General features: G+C 45.6%; 1 protein-coding gene across 3 annotated transcripts; it reads left to right on the top strand.

Annotated features, from left to right (window-relative positions):
• The first annotated feature begins 4,045 nt into the window (after positions 1–4,045).
• Positions 4,046–20,843, top strand: WDR31 (WD repeat domain 31). 3 transcript variants are annotated; one of them, XM_081152488.1, is made up of 11 exons: positions 4,046–4,133; positions 6,713–6,807; positions 9,004–9,147; positions 9,581–9,710; positions 11,170–11,244; positions 11,944–12,088; positions 12,187–12,287; positions 13,464–13,531; positions 14,726–14,867; positions 16,497–16,659; positions 18,279–20,843. In XM_081152488.1, exons 3-11 carry the CDS (start codon positions 9,032–9,034, stop codon positions 18,437–18,439), a joined length of 1,101 nt encoding a protein of 366 aa, XP_081008614.1. In that variant the 5' UTR covers positions 4,046–4,133; positions 6,713–6,807; positions 9,004–9,031; the 3' UTR covers positions 18,440–20,843. The 3 variants fall into 3 exon arrangements, with proteins under 3 accessions (XP_081008614.1, XP_081008616.1, XP_081008615.1); XM_081152490.1 differs by having other exon boundaries at positions 16,583–16,659; positions 18,279–20,524; XM_081152489.1 differs by lacking the exon at positions 11,170–11,244.
• The last annotated feature ends 557 nt before the right edge of the window (positions 20,844–21,400 follow it).

Below are 21,400 nucleotides of genomic sequence, written 5' to 3'. Positions count from 1 at the left end.
AATGCAAGGGGCTCATGTGGAAATAGATTTACTCTTATAAACTTGGAATCATCAGTTCCACCATTCAGAGGTGGAGCTGGACTGGAACTGGAAAATCAGCCCCTTCCCTTAATGCACATCAGGCCCTGCCCAACACATGTCCTTACAGGAGACCTCAGGACACTCATAAACTCTCAAGCTTTATCAGGCTTCAGAATCACCTGGGGTGGTTGGGGAGAGGGGTTGTGAGGCATGTAGACTTTTCAGTAAGATTCCCATTCACTAAGTCTGGGTGGAGCCAGGAATCTGCATTTGTAACAGTCACACTGAGACTAGGGTACAAGTGAGACCTCTGACTACTCCTACAAACACTGGCAGTGGCCACCCATTAGTAGGTGGCAAAATCAATTCAAGGGATGGAAACCAGCGTCTTAAAAAATAGGAAAAGGAAGAAAAAAATTAGAAAACATTGTTCATAGTAAGGGTTTTTTGTTTGTTGCAGTTACATATAGTACATCTACATGCATGAGCAGTGGGGATTGAGTGTATTTCTTCCTGAGGGTTCTGGTCAAAAAAGTTTGAAAGCTGCTGCTCTAAGGTGGGAGCATTGGTGGGAGTGGAGAGAGCTATACTTGAACTTTAGAGCTTGCCTAGGCAGGACATCCTGAGCTGGGACAGAGAAGAATGGACATCTTTGTTCCATTTTAGTCATTCAGTAGATTTATTGAGCACCTACCTATGTCCCGGGCTGTATTGAAGACAATGAGAATACAGCCGTAAGGATGAACACAGTCTACTCTCCTGACAAATAAAACAAATGGAAATGCAATGCAATGTCGGTAAGTGATGAGCTAGGAAGACTCAGGCAGAACAGGAAAGGGAGCTGGGTGGAGGTGCTGATGTAGAAAAGCTGAGCTAGGTCTCTCGGAGGAGTGGTACTGGGACTGTGCCCTGCAGAGTATCTGGGGGAGGAGCTTTCCAGGCAGAGGGACCAGCAAGGGCACCATGTCCTTTTATACCATGAACTCTGCTCCCCCCTCACCAAAGAACTGAAAAAGGTGCTACAGGTATATTTACACACCCTTACACATGATAACATATTCATTAGCCCCTTACTGAATGACATAGGTGGGATGTACTCGTTTTTATAAAATTGGAATGATCTGTCAATTCTGCTCTGTAACCTGCCTTTTCACTTGCTCATTTATGACATTTGCATTTGGTTTTGGACTTTTTTTCTTTTTCTTTTTTTTAACTTTTTGGTTGTGAGCATTTGGGAAAGTCTACTGGAAAGAGCTGTTTTTCCCCAACCTTCACCGTCCCTAAGGCCTGTTTTTCAACCCTGCCCCAGCCTGTCTGCCTGCCAGGTGGGGGTTCTGCTCTAGCGCTGGCCCCGCCTCACCCAGTCCCCATGCTTCCTTCCTCTTCAGACCCTGATCCAACAAACGTCTCTGGTGTCAGGGCTGGAAGTCATCTGACTGGGGTTTGCATAGTTTCCAAGAGTGGCAAGAACACTGTCAATGCTGTGGCTTCTTTTCTCCTGTGACGTTTTCACAGCACAACCAGCATCAACTGTCACTTTTTAAGAATAACTTGGCAGCCTGCCAGTGTGGACAAACTCAGACCACGTGGGGAAAAGAGCCAGACCAGACCGACCGGATGAGACCAGATCTCATCTCCAGAGGGCTCTTAGGACCAGTACACTTCAGGGGACAGACTTTTCAAACTGGGCAAGTCCAGGAGAGAAAAATCAGCTCAGGCAGTAAAGAGCCATGAACTAGGGTTATATTTATATAAGGCAGAATTGGAGGCATTGGTAGTGTGAGGTTGAAAGGCTGAAAGGTGGGGGGGAAGAAGGGGGTACAAGAAATGATGTTGCTTACACCATAGCATTCTATCTTGTGTCCTATTTGGCTGTTCATGACCACCTTCCCTAGTCATTCTTTATTCAAAAATACTCATTGAGGATCTACTACGTGCTGTCTAATGCCATAGCCACTAGCCACATGTAGCTACTTAAATTTAAAATTAAAATTGGCTCGGCCAGGTGTGGCTCAACGGTTGAGCGTCGACCTAGGATCCAGGTGATCAGGGTTCGATTCCCGGTCAGGGCACATGCCCAGGTTTGGGGCTTGATCCCCAGTAGGGGGTATGCAGGAGGCAGCCAATCAATGACTCTCTCATCATTGATGTTTCCATCTCTCTCCCTCTCCTTTCCTCTCTCTGAAATCAATAAAGACATATTTAATAAATAAATGAATAAATAAATAAAAATTAAATTAAAATTGAATACAATTTAAAAGTCAGTTCTTCTGTTGCACTAGCCAAATTTCAGGTGTTCAATAGCTACATGTGGCTTGAGTCTAGCATATTGGACAGAGCACATGTAGAACAGTTCCTTCATAGTAGAATGTTCCACTGCAGTGCTGTGCTAGACCCTGTGTTAGACACCAGCAATAAATACAGGTGTAAATGAGACTAGGTCACTACCTACGTGGAACTCACAGGCAGGTGAGAGAGACAAATAAATGAAAAATCACACTTTGTTGGGGAGAGTGTGAGGGCTTTGGAAGCCCAGAGAAGGATAGCTAATTCAGTCTGGAAGAGGAAGGGAGGGTAAAGTTACAAACGACTCCTAGAGCCTTGCCATGGCTGATGGGTAAATGGTAGTGCCCCTGAACTCAGAAAGAAAAGAGGAAGAACAGGTTTTGGGGGAAGATAATGTTTCCAGCGTGAGTCACGTCAAGGATGAGGTGTCTTTTACGTAGCCAGGTGGAAAAGGGCAAGAAGCAGGTGGATATACAGGTCTGGGAGAAGTCTGGCTGGAGATACCAGTTTCAAGCCTCAGGCACCTTGAACCTAAAGCATGTTGGGCGGGGGGGAATGTACATCCCCAGAGCTGAAGCATCTTGAGGGCGGGGATCTGGTAAGTCAACTGTGCTGCACTGAGCCTAGCCCGGTGCCCCAGGGCAAAGCAATCAGTCTCTCCTGGTTGAAGGTTGCCAGGCTTTATGGGGAAGAGGGACTACGTTTGTAAGGAGAGCCCTCAGCTCTGAGCTAAGATCAGTGTTGCAAATGGCATGAGGGTGGATCCCAGCTCCTGACAGGAGAAAGTCTAACAACAAGCCACTGACTCAGAAAGGAATGAGTGCACCATCGAGGGAGTGTCAACAAGTGCTAGAGGAACCCCAGCAGGGATGCTGTGGAGGGGTCTTCCTCTCTGGGGAAGATAGATCCAATCTCTCAGCCTTGATATTCTCTAATGGAAAATTTCCCTTATCACCCCATTTCCTGTTTCCACAGGCACCTAGCTTTCAGAAATTTCACAAATCTTCATTCAAGGCAGTTCAGCTGGGAGATCAGCACTGCAGGAGGCCCCTACCAGCGTGCAAAAGAAACGTTGGCTAGGATCTCTGTGTTCATTCCTTCGTTCATTCATTCATTCACTCAACAAACATTCAACAGATCCTGCGCTATGTGCCAGGAACACAGGTATGAATGGACTCTAGTTTGAAGGCAATGCCACTGCAGCTGCAAAAACTTTGTCTTGTAGCTGCTGTTGGTTTCCAGAACTGTCTTCCCATTGGATCTCAAGAAGGTATTGAGGGATCTCTTTGCTATGGTAGTGGGCAGGAAAGGTTTGATGAAAGAAAGAGTGATAGAAGTAGGGGAATTTGGGACCTGGGACAATGTCTAAAGGAGGGATCTCTGCCTGGGTGGAATCAGGGAAAACTCCAAAGAAATAAAGTACCACCTCTATCTGGACGAATAACAATTTAAAAGGTGACATTTATAAAGGGTTTTCTCCGTGACTCTGACGGGGCTACCCGCTCTCCTTGCATTATACAGGTTCTCTGGCGGCGTGGACTTGGGCACATCTGCCCCGTTCTCGGGAGCCTCACCTGCGCTCTGTTACAGTAAGAAAGCCGGGCGGGGCGCTCTCGGCCGGGCCCCTGGAGACCTCGGGCGAGCGGAACCGCGGTTTAACAGCCGCAGAGGGGGGCCGGAGGCTTTTCGTCCGAACTCGCGCCCTAGCGACGCGCGCCTCGTTGCTAGGGGCGGGGCACTGGAGGCGGTGGACGCGGAGGTTGCAGACGCCCTCCGGCTGGGCGCCCCTGCCGGCCTCAGCTCGCGGCTGGGCAGCGGCCCGATGGGTATGGAGCCCGAGGTGGGGAGGAAGGGGTTCAGCGGGCGGGCGGAAAAGTGGGAGCCCTCGAGCTCTCCGGACGGCAGACGCCCACCTGGCCGAGACAAGTCCGAGCGTCGGGCTTGGGTCTGGCTGGCGTTAGATTTCCATCTCGGTCGTCTCCAGGTCCCTTTCTCCTCAGGCACAGATCAAAAGTAAGCTTTGGTCATGTGCATGGACTGGTCGAAGGACATTTGTCATCTGAAGAGCCAGAAAGGAAAAACTGCACACAGATTGTCCTCAGAGCTTGGGGCAACCTTGGGATTCTGGCCTAGTGCTGACTCCCTGCGTTAGTCTGGGCAAGACCCTCTTATTCTCCGGGCCTCAGTTTCCTCTGTTTGTACTATTAGAGGGTTGAATCACTCCCACGTGCTTCTACCGTGATTTTGTGTTTGAGCTTTGGTTTACATGCCTTGGTCTCCCAGAGTGTAGGTTAGATGTGTGCAGAGGGAGATAAGGGTGTGTGTGTGGGGGGGGGGGGGGGGTGAAGTCAGTATTTACATAAACAATGGACCAACAGTTGAGGGAAATGAGGTCTGGCTCTCCCCTGTGATCCTTTAGCAAGACTCTACCCTCTCAGAGTCCTGGTTTCTTCATGGAAAATAATAATTGGATATATGCTGCAGTGTATCGAGGACTATGGCACTAGAGAGCTAAAAGAATTCTCTGAGTTGTTTAGGGTGACCATTGGGTATCTCAGGGTCTTTGGAAAGCAAATTGGGGCAGAAATGGATCCTGGGACTCAGATTTAGGCTCAGTTCCATCAGGAACCAACAAGGACATCCAGAGCCATAACTGAGTTTATGGCTTTCCTAAGTTCTTGCCATCTTTTCCGGGCCTGAGATTGGATAGGGCAAGGTAACTGCTCCCTGAAAGATTTGCTGTTGGGGAATTTTAAAGGACCCTTATATTGTTGGATCCTTAGAAAGCTTCTTGCCAAACAGACTTTTCACCTTAGTATGCCATTCATTCATTCATTCATTCATTCATTCATTCATTCATTCATTCATTCATTCATCAGATATGGTTGCCTTGCATCCATTCTTCCAGGCTATGCTTAAATGAACAAGACACTGTCCCTTCTCTCAAGTATATTACATGTTCACAATATAAACAGTGGAAGATAACTGAATACTATTTTCATTTCTTAGATTAGTCAACTCATAATAAATTACAACATGGACATTATCCAAGTACATACACTTTGTTTTTGAGATTTTAAATTGCCTTGTTATATAATGTAATAAATTCTTAGCCTTAGTGTGATCAACCCACTCTGGTCAGAGGACAAAATTGACTTCAGTTTAAAATCCTCCAGACTCATATATCCATTTGTATCTGTTCTCAGAGTATATTTATGTATGTTCGATATATGTGTATTAAGAGCAGTAGTAATAAAGGGGAAATTTCCACTTTCAGTATTGCTATCAATCACGTTAGTAGCCATCATTTACTATCAACAGTTTGCCAGGTTGAGTTGAGAGCTTTATATGCCCTGTCTTTTGTAGAGGTGCAGTATAGTAGGCCAGTCAAGAGCAAAGCCTCTGGAGCCAGACTACCTGGATTCAAGTTTCAGCTCTGCCACTTATTTGCAACTTATTTGTAAACTTGGGCAAGTTATTTAACATCTCTGTGCTTCACTTTTCTCATCTGCAAAATGAGGAGAGTTACTATTCCAGAGGCTCATGGAATAGATTAAATGAGTTAATAAGTATAAAGCACTTAAAATAGCCCTTGGCACATCTTAAGTGCTATTTTTAATCTTCACAGAAGCTCAATTATAGCGTTATTATCCCATTTTACACATAGGAAACTGAGACTTACAGAGGTTCAAGTTGCCCAAGGCCATAGTAGAACTATATTCAGACCTAGCCCTAAAAACGATGCCAATGCACTCAGTCAGATGTTGTTCTATTTTGTGCTGCTCTTAATGCTTAGAATAAGCTATACTGTTAATCGATAGTTAGAATTTATTTATTTGAATCCTTAGAATAGAGTTGTTGAAATGCAATAACGCTGTTTTCTTTGTGGGTGTCTATTGCGGAAATTCTGGGCTAGAAGTCAAGGGGTCCACCTAGTTATAACTTTGAGTAGATAATGTTTCTGTCCTCATTCTCCAGATCTTTAAATAAAGGATTTTAATGTGATTTTGAAAAGCTCTTTCATCTGAAGTTCTGTGATTCTTATTTATTAAAGTATTATTTTAAACGGGAGAAATTGCCTTTCTCACCAACACAGTAAACTCTGAAGTAAGCAGTCACCCCTGAAAATTTTGATGAACAGAAGTACTATGAGTAAAATGAAAATGTTTAATGATGCATTTAAATATATGCTATTTTGCATACTTAAATAGAGATATAATTAACATTATGATATACTTTCCATAAAAATCTTGGAATTTTGTAAGATCTCTTTGTGAGGGAAAACTATACCTAACAATCTCTTTAATTAACAAGGTCCTTAATTTACCTCATAAATATCCTTTCAGTGCAAACATATGCTTAGACAGAGAAGAGATTAATTTAAGCATCTTTTCACTGATTACAGAGATTAGGAAGTGGCTGCCTGAAGTATTTTCCAAAGGATAAACATTACAAAGCATTGAATACCGCAGTTCACCAAGAAGATCCTATTGGTTTAGGGTAAGTAATTCTAAAAGTTGTCTTTTTCCCTAGAATGTTCCATGAATACTCTTCAGGTGGGAAGTATGGCTCTCTGGAAGATACCAGCTAAGAATCTAATCAGTTTTAAGCAGAGCCAGTCCATTTATAGCACCTGCAGTTTCCAGTGACCTAGATCTGTGAATGGCATCTGTCCTTAGTTGGATGACAATGTTGAAAAATGGGTTAGGCTTGCAGATAGGACACCCTGCAACCTCCATCAGTCTACAAACAATACAACATCCCAAGCTTTTTGCAAGCTATGCTGGAATTTTTCCTGTCAGCATATCTCCTGTTTATTATAAACTCTAGAATGTCTGAACTGGAAGGGGCCTTCTATTCACTACTTCACAAATGTTTTATCACACTGTGTAAGCCACTTAAGGTACAAAGATGAATCAGACAGAGTCCTTCCTCTTAGGGAGCACATAGTCTTCTAAAACTCATTTAATCGGATGTCACATTTTATAGATGGCGAGGCTGAGGAGTAGAGTGGGGAATGGAGGAACCCAAGGACACACAGTGAGAGGAGGCAGAGCTGGGGCTGGAGCCCAGGGCTCTTAATGCCACACACACTGTTCTTTCGACTGCATTGTGTTTCTATACAGGTTACCAACACTTTTCAGGAGGTCAATTCTGGCAGCTTCTCAAAATGTAGGCTAAAATTCTTCTGGAAAACTCTATTTGTTAATGATAATGAGATGGTTGAGAATACTTGGTATGTTTTAGCTGCTGTCTCCATGTAGACTCTTCTTCCTAGAACTAGGCTTGTTGTGTCCATAAGGAACTCATCTCCTAGAACTTCTTAAAGCAGAACCCCAGAAGAGATGGGGCCTGGGGACTCCCACCTCCCCAGTTACTTCTCTTTACCCTCTGGTGTCTCAGGGAACAACTAGTTGCAGAGGACAGCAGAGTAGCTGAGATTAACCCCTAGTCACAACAGATGTCCCAACAGATGTCCACAGTGGCCACATCTTCTCGTTTCTCTCTGTTTAACCGTATAGGACCTACACAAACTAGGTGCTTAGGAGGTGATTCCTGAATGAGTGTATGGATGAGCCTCTGTCTTTCTCTTTAGTTCTAGCCTTGTTAGTTGTTGGGGACCTTACAAGTAAATCTGGAAAACATTTTGTAATTTTTTATTCTAATATAGTTTATCATCCATTATTGACATTATTTAAGTTCTAGGTCAGTGGTTCTCAAACTTTAAAAAAAATGTTTTTATTGATTTTTAGAGAGAGAAGAAGGGAGAGGGATAGAGAAATAAAAACATCAATGAGAGAGAAACATCACCGATCAGCTGCCTCCTGCACGCCCCCTACTTGGGATCAAGCCTGAACATGTGCCCAGATGGGGCGTCCAACTGTGACCTCCTGGTTCATGGATCGACACTCAACCACTGAGCCACACCATCCAGGCAGTGGTTCTCAAACTTTTTGGCCTCAGGCTCCCTTTCATTCTTAAAAATTACTGGGAATGCCAAAGAGCTTTTGCATTAGTTTTGTTTTGTTTTTGTCTGTTAATGCTTTATTGTAGGGTTTCTTTCCAGGGCAATGAGTGAGGCAGGGAAAGGAGGAAAAGCAGAAGCATACAATTAATTAGTCTTTTTCAAAAAGAGAATATGTTTTTACATTACCATTCTGGGGGAGAAACAAACTTTCCTCTACTCTCAACGTTCTTCTAGTTGGTCTCATAATCAAATAGACATGATGCAGATTAGTAAGAGAAAATAAACAGGTGTAATACATACATATTTATGGGAACCTGCATACATGAGAGAGTCAGAGACCCCACATTCACAAGAGGTTCAGAGATAGAAAGGGGGACCAGGTATATAAGACATCCTGAGCTAGAGGTGAGGTAATACACCTTGGGGGCTTCAAAGGGTCATTGCAGGGTGATAAGAAGAGCAGATGTATAGTAAATAAAAGTTCGCCCTGACATATAAGTGGGTCAAAAAGGTTATTGCTGATAATACCCTATTATGGGCAAGGCTTCTAATTCAAGTTCTAGGTAGTTTGGGGGGGTGCAAAAATTTTTCTTGAGCCTAAAGCTAAAATTTCCTTTAGCTCAAAACAATCCACATACCATAGAAGCACATCTTGGGGTGGCTCGTTCTGAACCTCCACATCATGCTCTCATCATTGTGCCTAACAATGTGTTCTTTTTACTGAACAGGGAACACTACTTCCAGCGGCCACAAGGGATGCTGCTCCTCAGGTGCCATCTGAAACGGGCTCCTCCTCAGAAGATTTTGTGTAGGTCCTGGGCCATGATGGGGACACTGCAAAGCAAACTCAAACAAACCACTTACAGATACAGGTACAACAGTCCTGCCCTGGGATCCCAAGTTTTACCATGCCCATTAGACTTCTCCACTGAAGAAAGGGAAGGCCCAGAGCAAGTATAGACGACCTTCCCTGAACTGTCGGTTTGTTCTGTTTTCTTTTGGTTAAGAAACAGCTTGGTAGCCAGTGCCTGCAGCCACACAGAAAGGCGCCCTACATCTTTGGAATACTCTCTAGAGAGAGTAATGACTCCTGGATTCTTGGCCTCAGGATTCCCCTTTATCAGATTCAGTCTTCTGAGCATGTGCAGTGTTAATGCCACCGCCGTGGCCGCGCCAGTGGCCCTCCTTCCCACCTTCCTCCCCCCGCCTGGCCGGAATGCCACCTTCGCTCACACTCTCCGTCCCCTCGCTCCACGTGCTCGCCCGTGTCACGGGGTCTCTCATTCGCTGTCCTCTCCTGGGCAGGCCCGATGCAGTTACGGACGAGAGAATTCAAACTGCGGCTTGTCACGAGTATAGCCCAGCTCACGTGGATACCGTCTCTGTTGTTGCTGCTCTGAACTCAGACCTTTGTGTCTCCGGAGGAAAAGATAAGGTGGGATTTGCAGTGCTTCCCAGGGAACTGAGTTAGTGCCGAGAAGGGGGGATGTTTGGGAACCAGCTCTGGTTTTTCATTTCGGCAGCAGTGCCGGGGAGTGTAAAAATGTACTTTTGGAATTAGAAAGACTGGGTTTAAATCCCTTCTCTGCCACTTCCTATTACTTTGAGCAAGTCTTTTAATTTTCTCGAGCGTCAGTCTCTTTATCTAGTAAATGGGGATAAAAATGCCAACCTCACAGGACAGTTGTGAGGATTAAATGGTCAGATCCTTAGCACCATACCAGCCACATGCTCCTTATAAATGATAAGTGTCATTATTCCAGCCAATCCATTTTCACACTACACACAGACACAGGAGTTACTTGTCAGCAAAAGGAGGCTTCTAGTCTCTTCTTTTATGTTGCTCTTTTGCCCAAGTCTCCACGTTGTGTGTGTTGTGATTCCTCCCACTGTCACTTTGAATCTGGTTGCTTTCTCTCCCCCCTGCTTGGATCTATCATAGCACTTACGGCTAGGATATTGGTAGCAAAAATGTTGATTCTTTTGTGGTAAATAATGCTTCTCATTTTCAATAGCCTTTTAGAATCTTCAAATTCCATTTCATGCTGTATTTCTCAGACTTTCAAATACACACGTTTTCACATTTTAACACCTCTGAAATCAGTATGCACTTGAAAATTGATAATAAAGCATAATTTAATAGGTAGTATATTATCTTAAAGTTTATATCATCTTGGACATGTGACATTTTATTTATATGAGCCTCACGTGTGGGGGATAGAAGGGCAAGGATTAACATCTCCATTTTGCAGATTACAAAACTGGGATTTAGGTCAAGTGCTGACATGCTCCTTACTCTCTAGCCATGAACTACAGGGACTGGGCCAGAGAATGCTTTTGAAATCCTGTTTAGGGGGAGAAATGCTTACAACAAAATATTAAAGTATATACTTGGAAAAAAGATGGAGAGAAAATTTTAACAATGATTCTCTCTGGCAGGTGGGATATGAATGAGGTTTTTTGAAATTAAAAAAGGGACAGTTTGTTTCACAATAATGGGAAAATACTTAATACTAATGAACGTACAAATGATTAAGAAGATGATACATTTAAAAAACTAAAATAAAAATATAATACAGTTAGGGGAAAAATCGAATCGCATGTGGAATTCTCCTTCAGCATCCACAACCAGAACCTCAGCCTGAATCAATTCCCCTTAGGGTGTGTTATCCCGAACCCATCAGTAAGGCTCAGAGGGGCAGCCCAGGAGCTGGGGGGAGACAGGACCGATCAGGAGGAAAGACAGAAACTCAAAGTAGGGGGCTGTGAGGAGGGACACAATAGAACCCTAGTGCTTGATGCAAGTCCCTTGACAGAGAGGGAGAAATTAGGTAGAGGGTGAAGTAGAGGCTGTTGTTTCAGTTAAACTAAAATATCCAAACGACTCTCTGCAGACAGTCGTGGCCTATAACTGGAAAACTGGAAACGTGGTGAAAAGGTTCAGGGGACATGAACGTGAAATCACCAAGGTAAAACCGTCAGATGACTCTCATGGAGGGAATGTGAAACTGAATGAAGGGGTGCCACACAGCTCTAGGTGGGGGGTGGTTGGATACCAGCCTTAAAGGAAAATGCATTTATATTCGACGCTGTGGCGTCCAGCCCCCGGAAAAGCAGCGCAAACCATTCATGTAGCCCTTGGTACAGGTACATGCAGCATAATTTTTCTTTTGTTATTAAGCCCTTAATAGCTCAGGTGGTAAACAGAGAGTAACTCTCCCTGACCAATCCTAACTCAACAGGGCCATGCATTGAAGCTTTACTGTGTATTTGTTATAGTTAAAAAATGACAATCTCTAGGCTTAGGAATCTTCTAGTCTAGTTGGGGAAATTTTTAAAAACACGACAATAGTTAAATAAAAATTAATTTGTTAAACAGCTTTACAGAGGAGAGTGAGTTTACAGCAAAAAATGATATAGAATGCCAATTTCTTTAACTCCCCTCTCAGAAGTCCACCTAAATGGACCAGAAATCAGGATGCTATCATAATGGAACTCAGCATCAGCCACAATCCCATGGCACAGAATCAGATGTTTACCTGCCAGATACCGTGCATTTTGAACCAGACTGAGAGAGAACATCAAGCTCTAACACACTTATCCCCAGGTCTCTTTCCAACTTTAAAGTCCAATCAAACAAGCACACCAGAGCTTTCTTTCTTGAGCAGATAGCCTGTATCCACCAATCAAACCAGTTCTTCAGTGCCTCCCGGGACAGGATGGTCCTGATGTGGGACTTGCACAGCTCCTCACAACCACGGCAGCAGTTCTCGGGCCACGCCATGGTGGTCACCGGGTTGGCTGTGAGTCCAGGTAAATAAAGCAGAGCTCTTCCCAGTGCCTCTGTACTTTCTGGAAAGCCCTGTTCCAAGTCTGTCTCATGGACCATCTTCTTGCCATTGTTTCCACAGACTCGTCACAGCTGTGCACGGGCTCTCGGGACAACACCCTCCTTCTGTGGGATGTGGGGACTGGACAGTGTGTGGAGAGAGCCTCAGTCTCCAGGAACCTGGTATGAACTCAGACTGCAATGGAGCAAGCAGCAGAAGGGAGGGTGGGGTGAGGAAAAGGGCCTGGGTGACAGAATAGGGGACCCACAACCAGCCATTCGGGGCTTGGGTCCTCATTACTGCTCACCCCTACCTCTCTGTCAAACCCCAGCCTCTCAGGGTCATTGGAGTAGATCATCTCTCAAGGGTTTCTGCCCCAGAGAACAATTCCACTAGTTTATATTGGAATCTAAAATGGTGTCCTCACTTATTCCTTCAAAACACAGTCATTTTATTTCTTCTGTGGGCCACACACTGTGTTTAGAACAGGGTTAGTGACTGAGGACAGTCTCTGTTCTCCAGGGGCTCACAGCTTCTGCTCTGTGTTCGGTGTATGTGACATTATGCAGAGAAATAAGTATTACTTTGCTTTCTGTGTAATTTGCTCTGTTTATGGATACCAGTGTTTTCTGGCAGCAGACTGGTATATAAACAGCCTTTGGGGTCAGTCATACCTGGGTTCACACCATCAGTCCAGCACTTCATAGCTGTGTTATTCCAAGAAACTTACTTAGCGTCTCAGTGTCTTCATTTATAAAACGGGGAGAATTCTATCACCCGACATGGTAGACGTTCCTTTAGTGGTCATCAAATGTCAATTGCAGTTACCTTTTCCAGTTTTGAAGACAACGGTCAATGGCAAGATGTGCTTGCCCTATGTTTTCATATTTGTGGAGGTTTCTAGAAAAAAAGGAAATTCTGTTACCTTGGGTCGTTGTGAAATGTCTTTCATGCCTGTCCACCATGGGCTGCAGGGATAAAGAGAGAGGACACTTCCTGAACCCTCTGGGACCTAGGCCAGGGTTTCAGTGGCCCCGCTTTAGAACAGGGGCTGCTCGCCTGGCTGCCACGGGCCGGCAGTTCTGTCCCATGTGCTGGGGGTTGAGGCATTCTGAATGCTGCATGCATGTGGGTACTCAGCTGGCCAGCTGCTACCACTGGTGCTGATAACCTAGGAGATGCAAGGAGAGCAGGACTGGTGGGTATCTGCAAGACATGAAATCCCTTCCTCCACGTCAAATTTCCTAGTTCAGCATCCTTGAGAAGTGGTGCAGAGATGCTACTTAGCACAGTTTACAGGAATTCCAGCAGAGGAATGACTTGGTATAGAGACATTTTGAAAATTATGCTTCTTCCAGGTCACCCACCTATGTTGGGTCCCCAGAGAACCATATGTACTACAGACTTCTGAAGATAAAACCATCAGGTGGGCTCACTGAGCAGCAGTGAAGGTGTTTCTGGTGAAGGTTTGTGGCTTCCATGCTTACACCAGTCCGTTCCCACTCTGCTCTTCTACATTGCTGTGCTCTTCCCAGGGCCTCTGCCCCTCTGCCCCTCGCTGGTGCTGGGGCCTCTCTGATCTGGCCCCATGGAGTCGTCTGGATAGAGGGTAAATGCCAGTCAGGCCAGGAAAAACCCCTGTTCTGACTGGTTTCAAAGCAGCTGATTCTGCCAGCCTGGCCGTATGAGCTGTGGGAACGTGCAGGTTAACTCACGACCAGTCACTTGCTCCTTCCACCCCTTCAAACTGCCCGGCTCTACTTGCTCCCCCTGCTCGGTACCTAAGATTCTCAATCACCCAGCCCTCAGGTGAAGCCCTCCTGGGGAAAGCAGGGTCAGAATCACCACCAGGGGAGTCAAATGAAGTAAACTGTTCCTAGACTAGAGAGCATGACTAGAAACTTTGGATTTCAGAAGAGATTCTACTCAGAAAATGGTAGGAATGAGACAAGAGGTAAAATAAAATACTCCCCAGTGAACCCCATGGCCCAGGTTGACCAAGCCTGTAAATCTTTTGTTTCTGAATCTGGAAAGATGATTGTTCGTAAGTAGCTTTTAAAATAAAATTTAGCCCAGCTGGCGTGGCTTAGTGGTTGAGCATTGAACTATGATTCAGGAGATCACAGTTCAATTCCCCCTCAGGCACATACCTGGGGTTTCGGGCTCGATCCCCAGCAGGGGGCGTGCAGGAGGCAGCGGATCAATGACTCTCATCATTGATGTTTCTATCTCTCTCTCTCCCTCTCCCTTCCTCTCTCTGAAATCAATAAAAATATATTTAAAAAAAATTTAAATCACAGGCACAGAAATATCCCCTTGTCTGTTGAAAGTAGTATCCCCCAAGACCAAATTAACAAATTAACTTGTACAATTAAGGTACTTGGTCTAAATTTCTATGAACTAGATCTCAAAATAGAAAGAACTCAGATGTCATTTCGTTATTTCCTGCCAGCTTGGAGTCTCTGAGGTTGATCTGGCTCAGGCTGCTACTTTTCGGTGTCATGACTCCATTCTGACTGGCCGAAGCAGCAAAGAGCCAAGACTCTTATGTTCACAGCCGATTACAGATGTATTTCAGACGCACTTACTACAAACTCATTTTTGCTATAATTTCTTTCAGGTTATGGGACAGTCGGGGGCTTCAGGTGGCTCATATATTTCCTACAAAGCAACATATTCAGACATACTGCGAGGTCAGCGAGGATGGGCACAGGTGTATCTCCTGCAGCAACGGCTTTGGAGGAGAAGGCTGTGAGGCCACGGTGAGGGGCATGTGGGGCCCAGGCGCCAGGTCCTGATGAGCAAATGACTTACTCTGGCCTCGTGCCCGCACTGGGCTATGCAGCGGTCTGCTAATGGCTCAAGCCTATTCCGAGTGCAGACTGTAAGTGACCCTTTGCATTCCACGTGCTTCTTTCAAGAAGCGCCCATTAGCCCAGGGCTTTCTGAATTGGCCTAGGAAAGAGCAATGGAGTGAACGTCAAGATAGGAAGGCGATCTCCTGGAACCAGCCTGCTGGTCAGTCTTCCCAGAAGAGCTTAGAAAGGGGAAGGAGTATTTGAAGAACCAAGTGTTTCTCATTGTACAGGTGGTCACAGTAAAGGAGCTTCAAGATCTTTAGGAAGTTTGGAGCCCCAGTGTCAGTCAAGGGCCCATCCCATCCCTTAACCATATAGCTTTCCTTGCAACTAATTTCAGGATAGGCTCCTCCAAAGTACCTTGGATTCCTAATTGTAGAATATCAGTTAAAGGGTTAACTAGTATCCAAATAGAACAATTACAGCTCCTATTTTATCAAGCACTTCCTACGTGCTAGGCACTGGGCTGAGCACATTGCATGTATTATCTCATTTAATCCTTAAAACAACCACTTGCGTTAAGTACTATTATAATTCCCATTTTACAGATGAGGAAATAGAGACATGGCAAGTTGAAATTTCTTGTACAAGACCACACCTCTAGTAAGTGTTGGGTCAAGGTTTTAAATCCCAGGCTGTTGATGTAGCATCGCTTCTCCAAGCTAAGCATTTCCAGCTCCTGTGATGGTTCCTTAGAATGCATGGTGTCCAGCGATTTCCTTATGTTTTGGATACAATTCAGTTTGCTCTCTACCTGAACTTTATCCTCTGGGTGCGGTATGATCTGTGTCAGCAAGAGTGGGACTGACAAGAGCCTCCCTTGTTTTCTTTTTTTAGTATCTTTATTGATTTCAGAGAGAGGGAGGGGGAGGGAGGAAGAGAGAAAAGTCAATGATGAGAGAGTCATTGATCGGCTGCCTCCTGCACGCCCCCGACAGGGAATTGAGCCCACAACCCGGGCATGTGCCCTGACTGGGAATCAGACTGCGATCTCCTGGAGCCTAGGTCGATGCTCAACCGCTGAGCGACGCCCAGCCAGGCAAGCCTCCCTTGTTTTAGACTCTAGTCTTCATATACCAGTGTTAATGACTACGCATTAAACCAGAAGATCTGTGCCTCTATGTACTTATGAGAGGTGCTCCTAACTATGGGGTCCCCACAGGACCCCCAGATACCAAGAGGCTCATATAAGGTAGCTTAGCTGTTGAGTTGTCATAGAAAGTAGGTAACCTCATCCTGCCTCATGCTATAGAAGTTGGAGTTTCACTTCCCTAACCAGGCTTTAATGAGGAAGGCAACAACCCTTCCGGCACATCCTTAACCCGGGTTGTTTGAGACATAGTTGATGCTTAAAGTAATCACTGAGTGGATGGATGGGTGGCTGAGTGGGTGGCATGGCCAAAGATAAGGGGTTGCTACGTAAGTAGGTAAGTGAAGGGAACAGGGGGGTCATGGGATGGAGGGGCAGTAGATACCAATGAATGACACTGGAGAAATATGTAGTAGGAACTAACCTGTGTTATTACTCCGCAGTTGTGGGACCTAAGACAGACGCGGGACAGGATATGTGAGTATAAGGGGCATCTCCAGACTGTTGCATCCTGTGTCTTTCTCCCAAGAGCGTTGGCCTTGATGCCTGTAATCGCTACCTCATCACATGACTGCAAGGTGAAGATTTGGAACCAAGATACTGGAGGTAAGGAACCTGCTATTAGTGCTTCTTAAAGATATGTGACGTCCTAAATGCTTCCTTAAAACTTTCTTCCCATTGCTCAGCCATGCATCTCCTGCCACTGTTCAGTCCCCTGGTGGTTAAGACATGACACCAGATACAGAATCTCCGGTCAGCCTCTGGCTAGAGGCCATCATAACTCCTGTAGCATATTGTATAGACTCGTTCCTGAGAGCTCTTATATTCTTTCTACTTGAAATTTCTCACCAGGTTTTAACTTTTGATGCTCAAAATGTCTGGAAAAGAGATAAAAATTTGCCATTTTAAAATGTATTTTTCAAGGACTGAAGTGAGAGCCTCAGCTCTTGGTGGGGGTGAGGTGAAGTAAGGATAGTTTCAGAAAGACTCTGCCCGGTTTTGACTCAGTAGCTAAGGTTTTGGAATCGTCGTGATACTTCAAAGCACCAGAAAACAATGTTTTTGGGAACACCACTCCCTGGAGTTCTAGGTGCAGTGGTGTGCCGATCCAGCTCCTAATGGCTGGTGGTTAAGTATTTCAGGAATATTTAATACAGTCATAGAGGAAGTATTTACACCACAGGATTTGGCAAATGCTATGAATAAATGTTGTTTTTCCTTCCAGAAAACTGATCTACCAGCACCCTGCTGCCTCCATGCTATTCTGACCTGGACACAGGGCTCTGCCAGGCACAGGAATAGTATTAGTTTAGAGACCCTCAAACCAAACCCCTCCTTCAGTAATCTTCTAGAAATTCAGCTGCCAGCAGGGGAGGATAGGGTAGCTCCCTCAGAGAAAAGAGCTGAGCTCATGTCAAAGGACACACAAGCTAAACTTACATAGTGAGAACAGCCCCGCTGTACCCTCACCTGGAGTTGCCTTCTCCAGTCACCCAGGTGTAACATTTGTGGGAGGTGGGAGAAGCAGCTCTTTAGATTCACTGATCATAAACCTGAGACTGAGGAAGTGCCGCCCTGCCCGCCAGATATGTGAGAAGCCTTCGAAATGCAGGTGGAGGGAGACTGGGTCAGCTGGAAGCCCCAGACTGCCCTGCAGGTTCCCCCATTATCCATTGTCTTAAAGGGAGCAAGACCCTGGGAAGCCAGCAACTGAAAATCAGTATCTTTGTCTGTTTTCCTCTGCCCTGACCCTGCTTTTTTTCAAGGCAGATAACTTAGAGCAACTTTTTTTTTTTTTTTTTTAAGAGAGAAAGAGGGAGAGAAAGAGAAACATCGATTTATTGTTCCATTTATTCATGCATTCATTGGTTGCTTGTATGTGCCCTGACTGGTGATCGAACCCACAACCTTGGTGTATCAAGACGATGCCCTAACCAACTGAGCTACCTGGCCAGGGCTGAAGGCAACTTTTTAACATGTCCTTGCCAGTGAGGTCCCAAGTGTCATATCCATCCTGTTTGGTCTGTGTGCCATTCTCAATATTTGAATTCTTGGGACCTGACTTCCCTACTGGTGCATGTTCCTCTAAAGCATGTGATGCCTCTCTTGTCTGGGTCAGAGACATACAGCACATGCTTTAATTGCGAGGGTTTCTTACAAACACACTGCATTCAGTGATAGTGCACTCCCGACCTAAGCGGCTGGTTTCCCACTTCCTCCCCCAGCCTGCCTGTTCACCTTGTCTCTGGATGGATCAGGACCTCTGACTTCCCTGGCCATTGGCGACACCATCTCCTTATTGTGTGCAAGTTTCAGCAGAGGAATTCACTTGCTCAGAGCCTACCACAGCCAAGGGCTGGAACTTCGGGAAGTGGCTGTATTCTGAGGCCAAGAGACAGTTGCTGGACAGTATCAAACCATGGCCCCTCCTTTCTCAGTGTGGCTTTGTTTTTCCATGTTATCTTCAGGGGAGGGCGATGTGGGGCTGGTGTTGTTTGCTTAGGTTCACTCAGAGGGCATGTCAGTGTTAGAAGTCAATTTGAGGCCAGTGGTTCAAAATCAGGTGCAGAGTCTAGAAACATGGGCTAAACGTAAGGTTCTCAATCCAAGTTAAATCCAAATGCAAGTTTTAGTGAGCTCTTGGGACTGTCCTTCAAAAAAAAAGTATGGCTTGAAATGGTGACCTGCAGGTCTCTGTGAGAGTCAGGACACAGGCTCTGAGTCCATTGAGCTGACCTTTCTCATGTCTCCACAAGAGAGAAAAAAGCAAGGGGGAGAGAACTCTGCTTTGCCCGCCTCAGAATTATCCACGTGGGAAAGAACAGTGCAGCTCCACGCAGGAAACAGGCGGTAGACACGCGACTCAGCTCCGACCACTGCTCCTCAGCAATGTGAAGAGTCAGGGCACGAAAGCAAGAGCCTGGCTGCTACCCAGCATTAGCAGAGGGGCCAAAGCCCTGCCAGCTCTTGGTACCCTCCTAGCCCGGCACCCCAGATGGCTCGAAGAGGCGGAAAACCCCAAGGACCTTGTCAGAACTATAGGGGTTAGCAAGCGGCTTCTGTGAGTTAGAAAAGGGAGAGAGTGTGAGATTAAGACTTAAAAAATGTCATTTGTACATTTTAATATTTTTATTTAGTTTTATGTAAACTCTGTCTAGGGAATGGCCAGAGTGAGGCAAAGTGAATGTCTGCAACGATAACAGAATATATAGGAAAAAGTGGAGGCGTGCGCTCCACTGTGTGCCGCCCTCAGGGAGGAGGGGCAGGGTGCTCAGGTCCCCTGTGTGGCCCCCAGGAGGTCAGGCCCCACCTGGTGTTCAGGAGCCCCTGTCCCCCAGGGAGATAGTTTCCTGCCTCCAGGCAAGCCCACGCCCAGGGCCCCTGCCGCTGGGGGACTCCCTTTCTGCCGAGCCCCCGTCAGAGGTTTTGCATTTGTCTCCGGCCCTGCCTGCCCCCCTCCGGTGGCTGCCGGCCACCTTCCTGTCTCCCTCCTGCTCCTCTCTAAGTCCAGCTCCCTGAGCTGCCTCCACTGACCGGAGGAGAATCTTAAGCTACTGCAAAGCATCAAACCTGAGTCTGAATCTCCACTTCTCCGTTTAGCTGGATGATCTTGGGCAAATTATGAAATCTCCGATTATAGGGGGCCATAATCATACGTTCCTCACAGGGCTGTTCTGTGGTCTGAACAGAACTATATTAAATGCCAAGCGAGGTAGTAGGTGCTTATAAATGGTAGCCAGCAACATTTATTGCCCTCTGTCCAGACTAAATGCTTCTTTTCCACATATTTACATTCACCTGTTCCCCTAGATCTTATTTTCTAAGCCTCTAGTCATCGTTGCATTTCTCCTTTGATTCTTTAAGTTATAGAGCTTGGCACTCTGGAGGGACGGGGGTAGTGAGCGTGGAAGCTGCTTCATTGAGCACCTACAGATGGCTGAATACATTTAGTCTTACTCTGATTCTTATTGTTATTCCCATTTCACAGATGAGGAGGCGGAGGCCCAGGGACATCCAGTCCTTTGCCCAAGGTTAAACACAGGCATGAAGGGGGAGAACTGAAATTTGAACCTGGGTCAGCCTGACTCAAAGCCAGATTACTTCCCTCCCTTCCCCTTTGCCTTTGCCTGATGTCACAAAGTTCGCTTTAGAAATGTACAGACAATGTGACATTGTGTATTTTCTAGACCAGTTTTTAACTTTTGGCTTTAGAGAGATCCTGGCCAGATGCCCAGGAGCAGTAGACAGGTGTCTCAGGGAACGTCCCAGAGGACCTATTAGTGCTACAGCTGGCCCTTTCTTCTAGAAGGAAGACAGGTAGTGAGTCAGAAAATCCAAGGGAGTGGGTTGGGAGGGAGTCCCAGGGACGGGGAACAGGCTGCTGTGAGAGGGAACATACCTGTGAGAACATAGCGAGCCTCTGATGAGTTAGCAGGGTTCTAGCACCAATAAAGTTGTTTCCCTGAACTCTACACGTGTGCTTGGTGTATAAATTCCTTATCTGTGCATTTTAAGTAGAAAATAGATTAACAAATGGAAATGTTTTTTAGTTAACAAATAAAATTGTTAGTGTTATATGCCCTAAACAGGTACTCTCAGCATCTAAGATACGGCTGCTGAAATGCATTCATTCATTGAGCAGCACTTCATTTCAGAGGCTGGCTTCTAAAATCATAGTAAGGAATTTTCATGGACGGTTGGCTTTTTCCCAGGAAAGTGCATAAGCTTTTGGCCAATTATATATTTAATACTTAAATAAATTCGAATCTTTGCCTACAAATTTATCATTTAAATATATTTATATATCTAAGGAAAGGAGTGGTGATTATTAATGACCTCCATTTGTTTTTGTTTTTTAATCCTTGCCTGAGGATATTTTTTCCATTGCTTTTCAGAGAGAGTGGAAGGGGGGGAGAGAGAGAGAAACACTGATGTGAGAGAGACACATCAATTAGTTGCCTCCCGTACATGCCCCCACGGGCCGGGGATTGAGCCTGCAACAGAGGTACATGCCCTTGGCTGCAACTGAACCAGGGACTCTTCAGTTTGTGGGCTGACACTCTAACCACTGAGCCAAACCGGCTAGGGCAATGGCCTCCATTTTGACACAGGAAATATAAGTATAAAACTCAGGTCAGTTGGTGGCTTTTTAAAATTTTGTTTTTGTTTTAAATATGTTTTTATTGATTTCAGAAAGAGGAAGGGAGAGGGAGAGAGATTAGAACCATCAATGATGAGAGAGAGTCCTGCCTGATCGGCTGCCTCCTGCCGCCCCTGACTGGGGATCGAGCCCACAACCCAGGCATGTGCCCTGACCAGGAATGGAACCCATGACCTCCTAGTGCAC

This window comes from Miniopterus schreibersii (assembly GCF_964146895.1).
Source record: "Miniopterus schreibersii genome assembly, chromosome: 11".
In the NCBI taxonomy this organism is placed as follows: domain Eukaryota; kingdom Metazoa; phylum Chordata; class Mammalia; order Chiroptera; family Miniopteridae; genus Miniopterus; species Miniopterus schreibersii.
Note: the sequence above shows the minus strand (reverse complement) of the source record. Positions and strands in the feature narration are given on the sequence as shown.

Coding starts and splice junctions, on each gene's coding strand:
- WDR31 (XM_081152488.1), top strand. CDS start 9,032: ATGCTGCTCCTCAGGTGCCATCTGAAACGGGCTCCTCCTCAGAAGATT. Junction 9,711..11,169: donor TCTCCGGAGGAAAAGATAAG/GTGGGATTTGCA, acceptor GACTCTCTGCAG/ACAGTCGTGGCCTATAACTG. Junction 14,868..16,496: donor GAGAAGGCTGTGAGGCCACG/GTGAGGGGCATG, acceptor ATTACTCCGCAG/TTGTGGGACCTAAGACAGAC.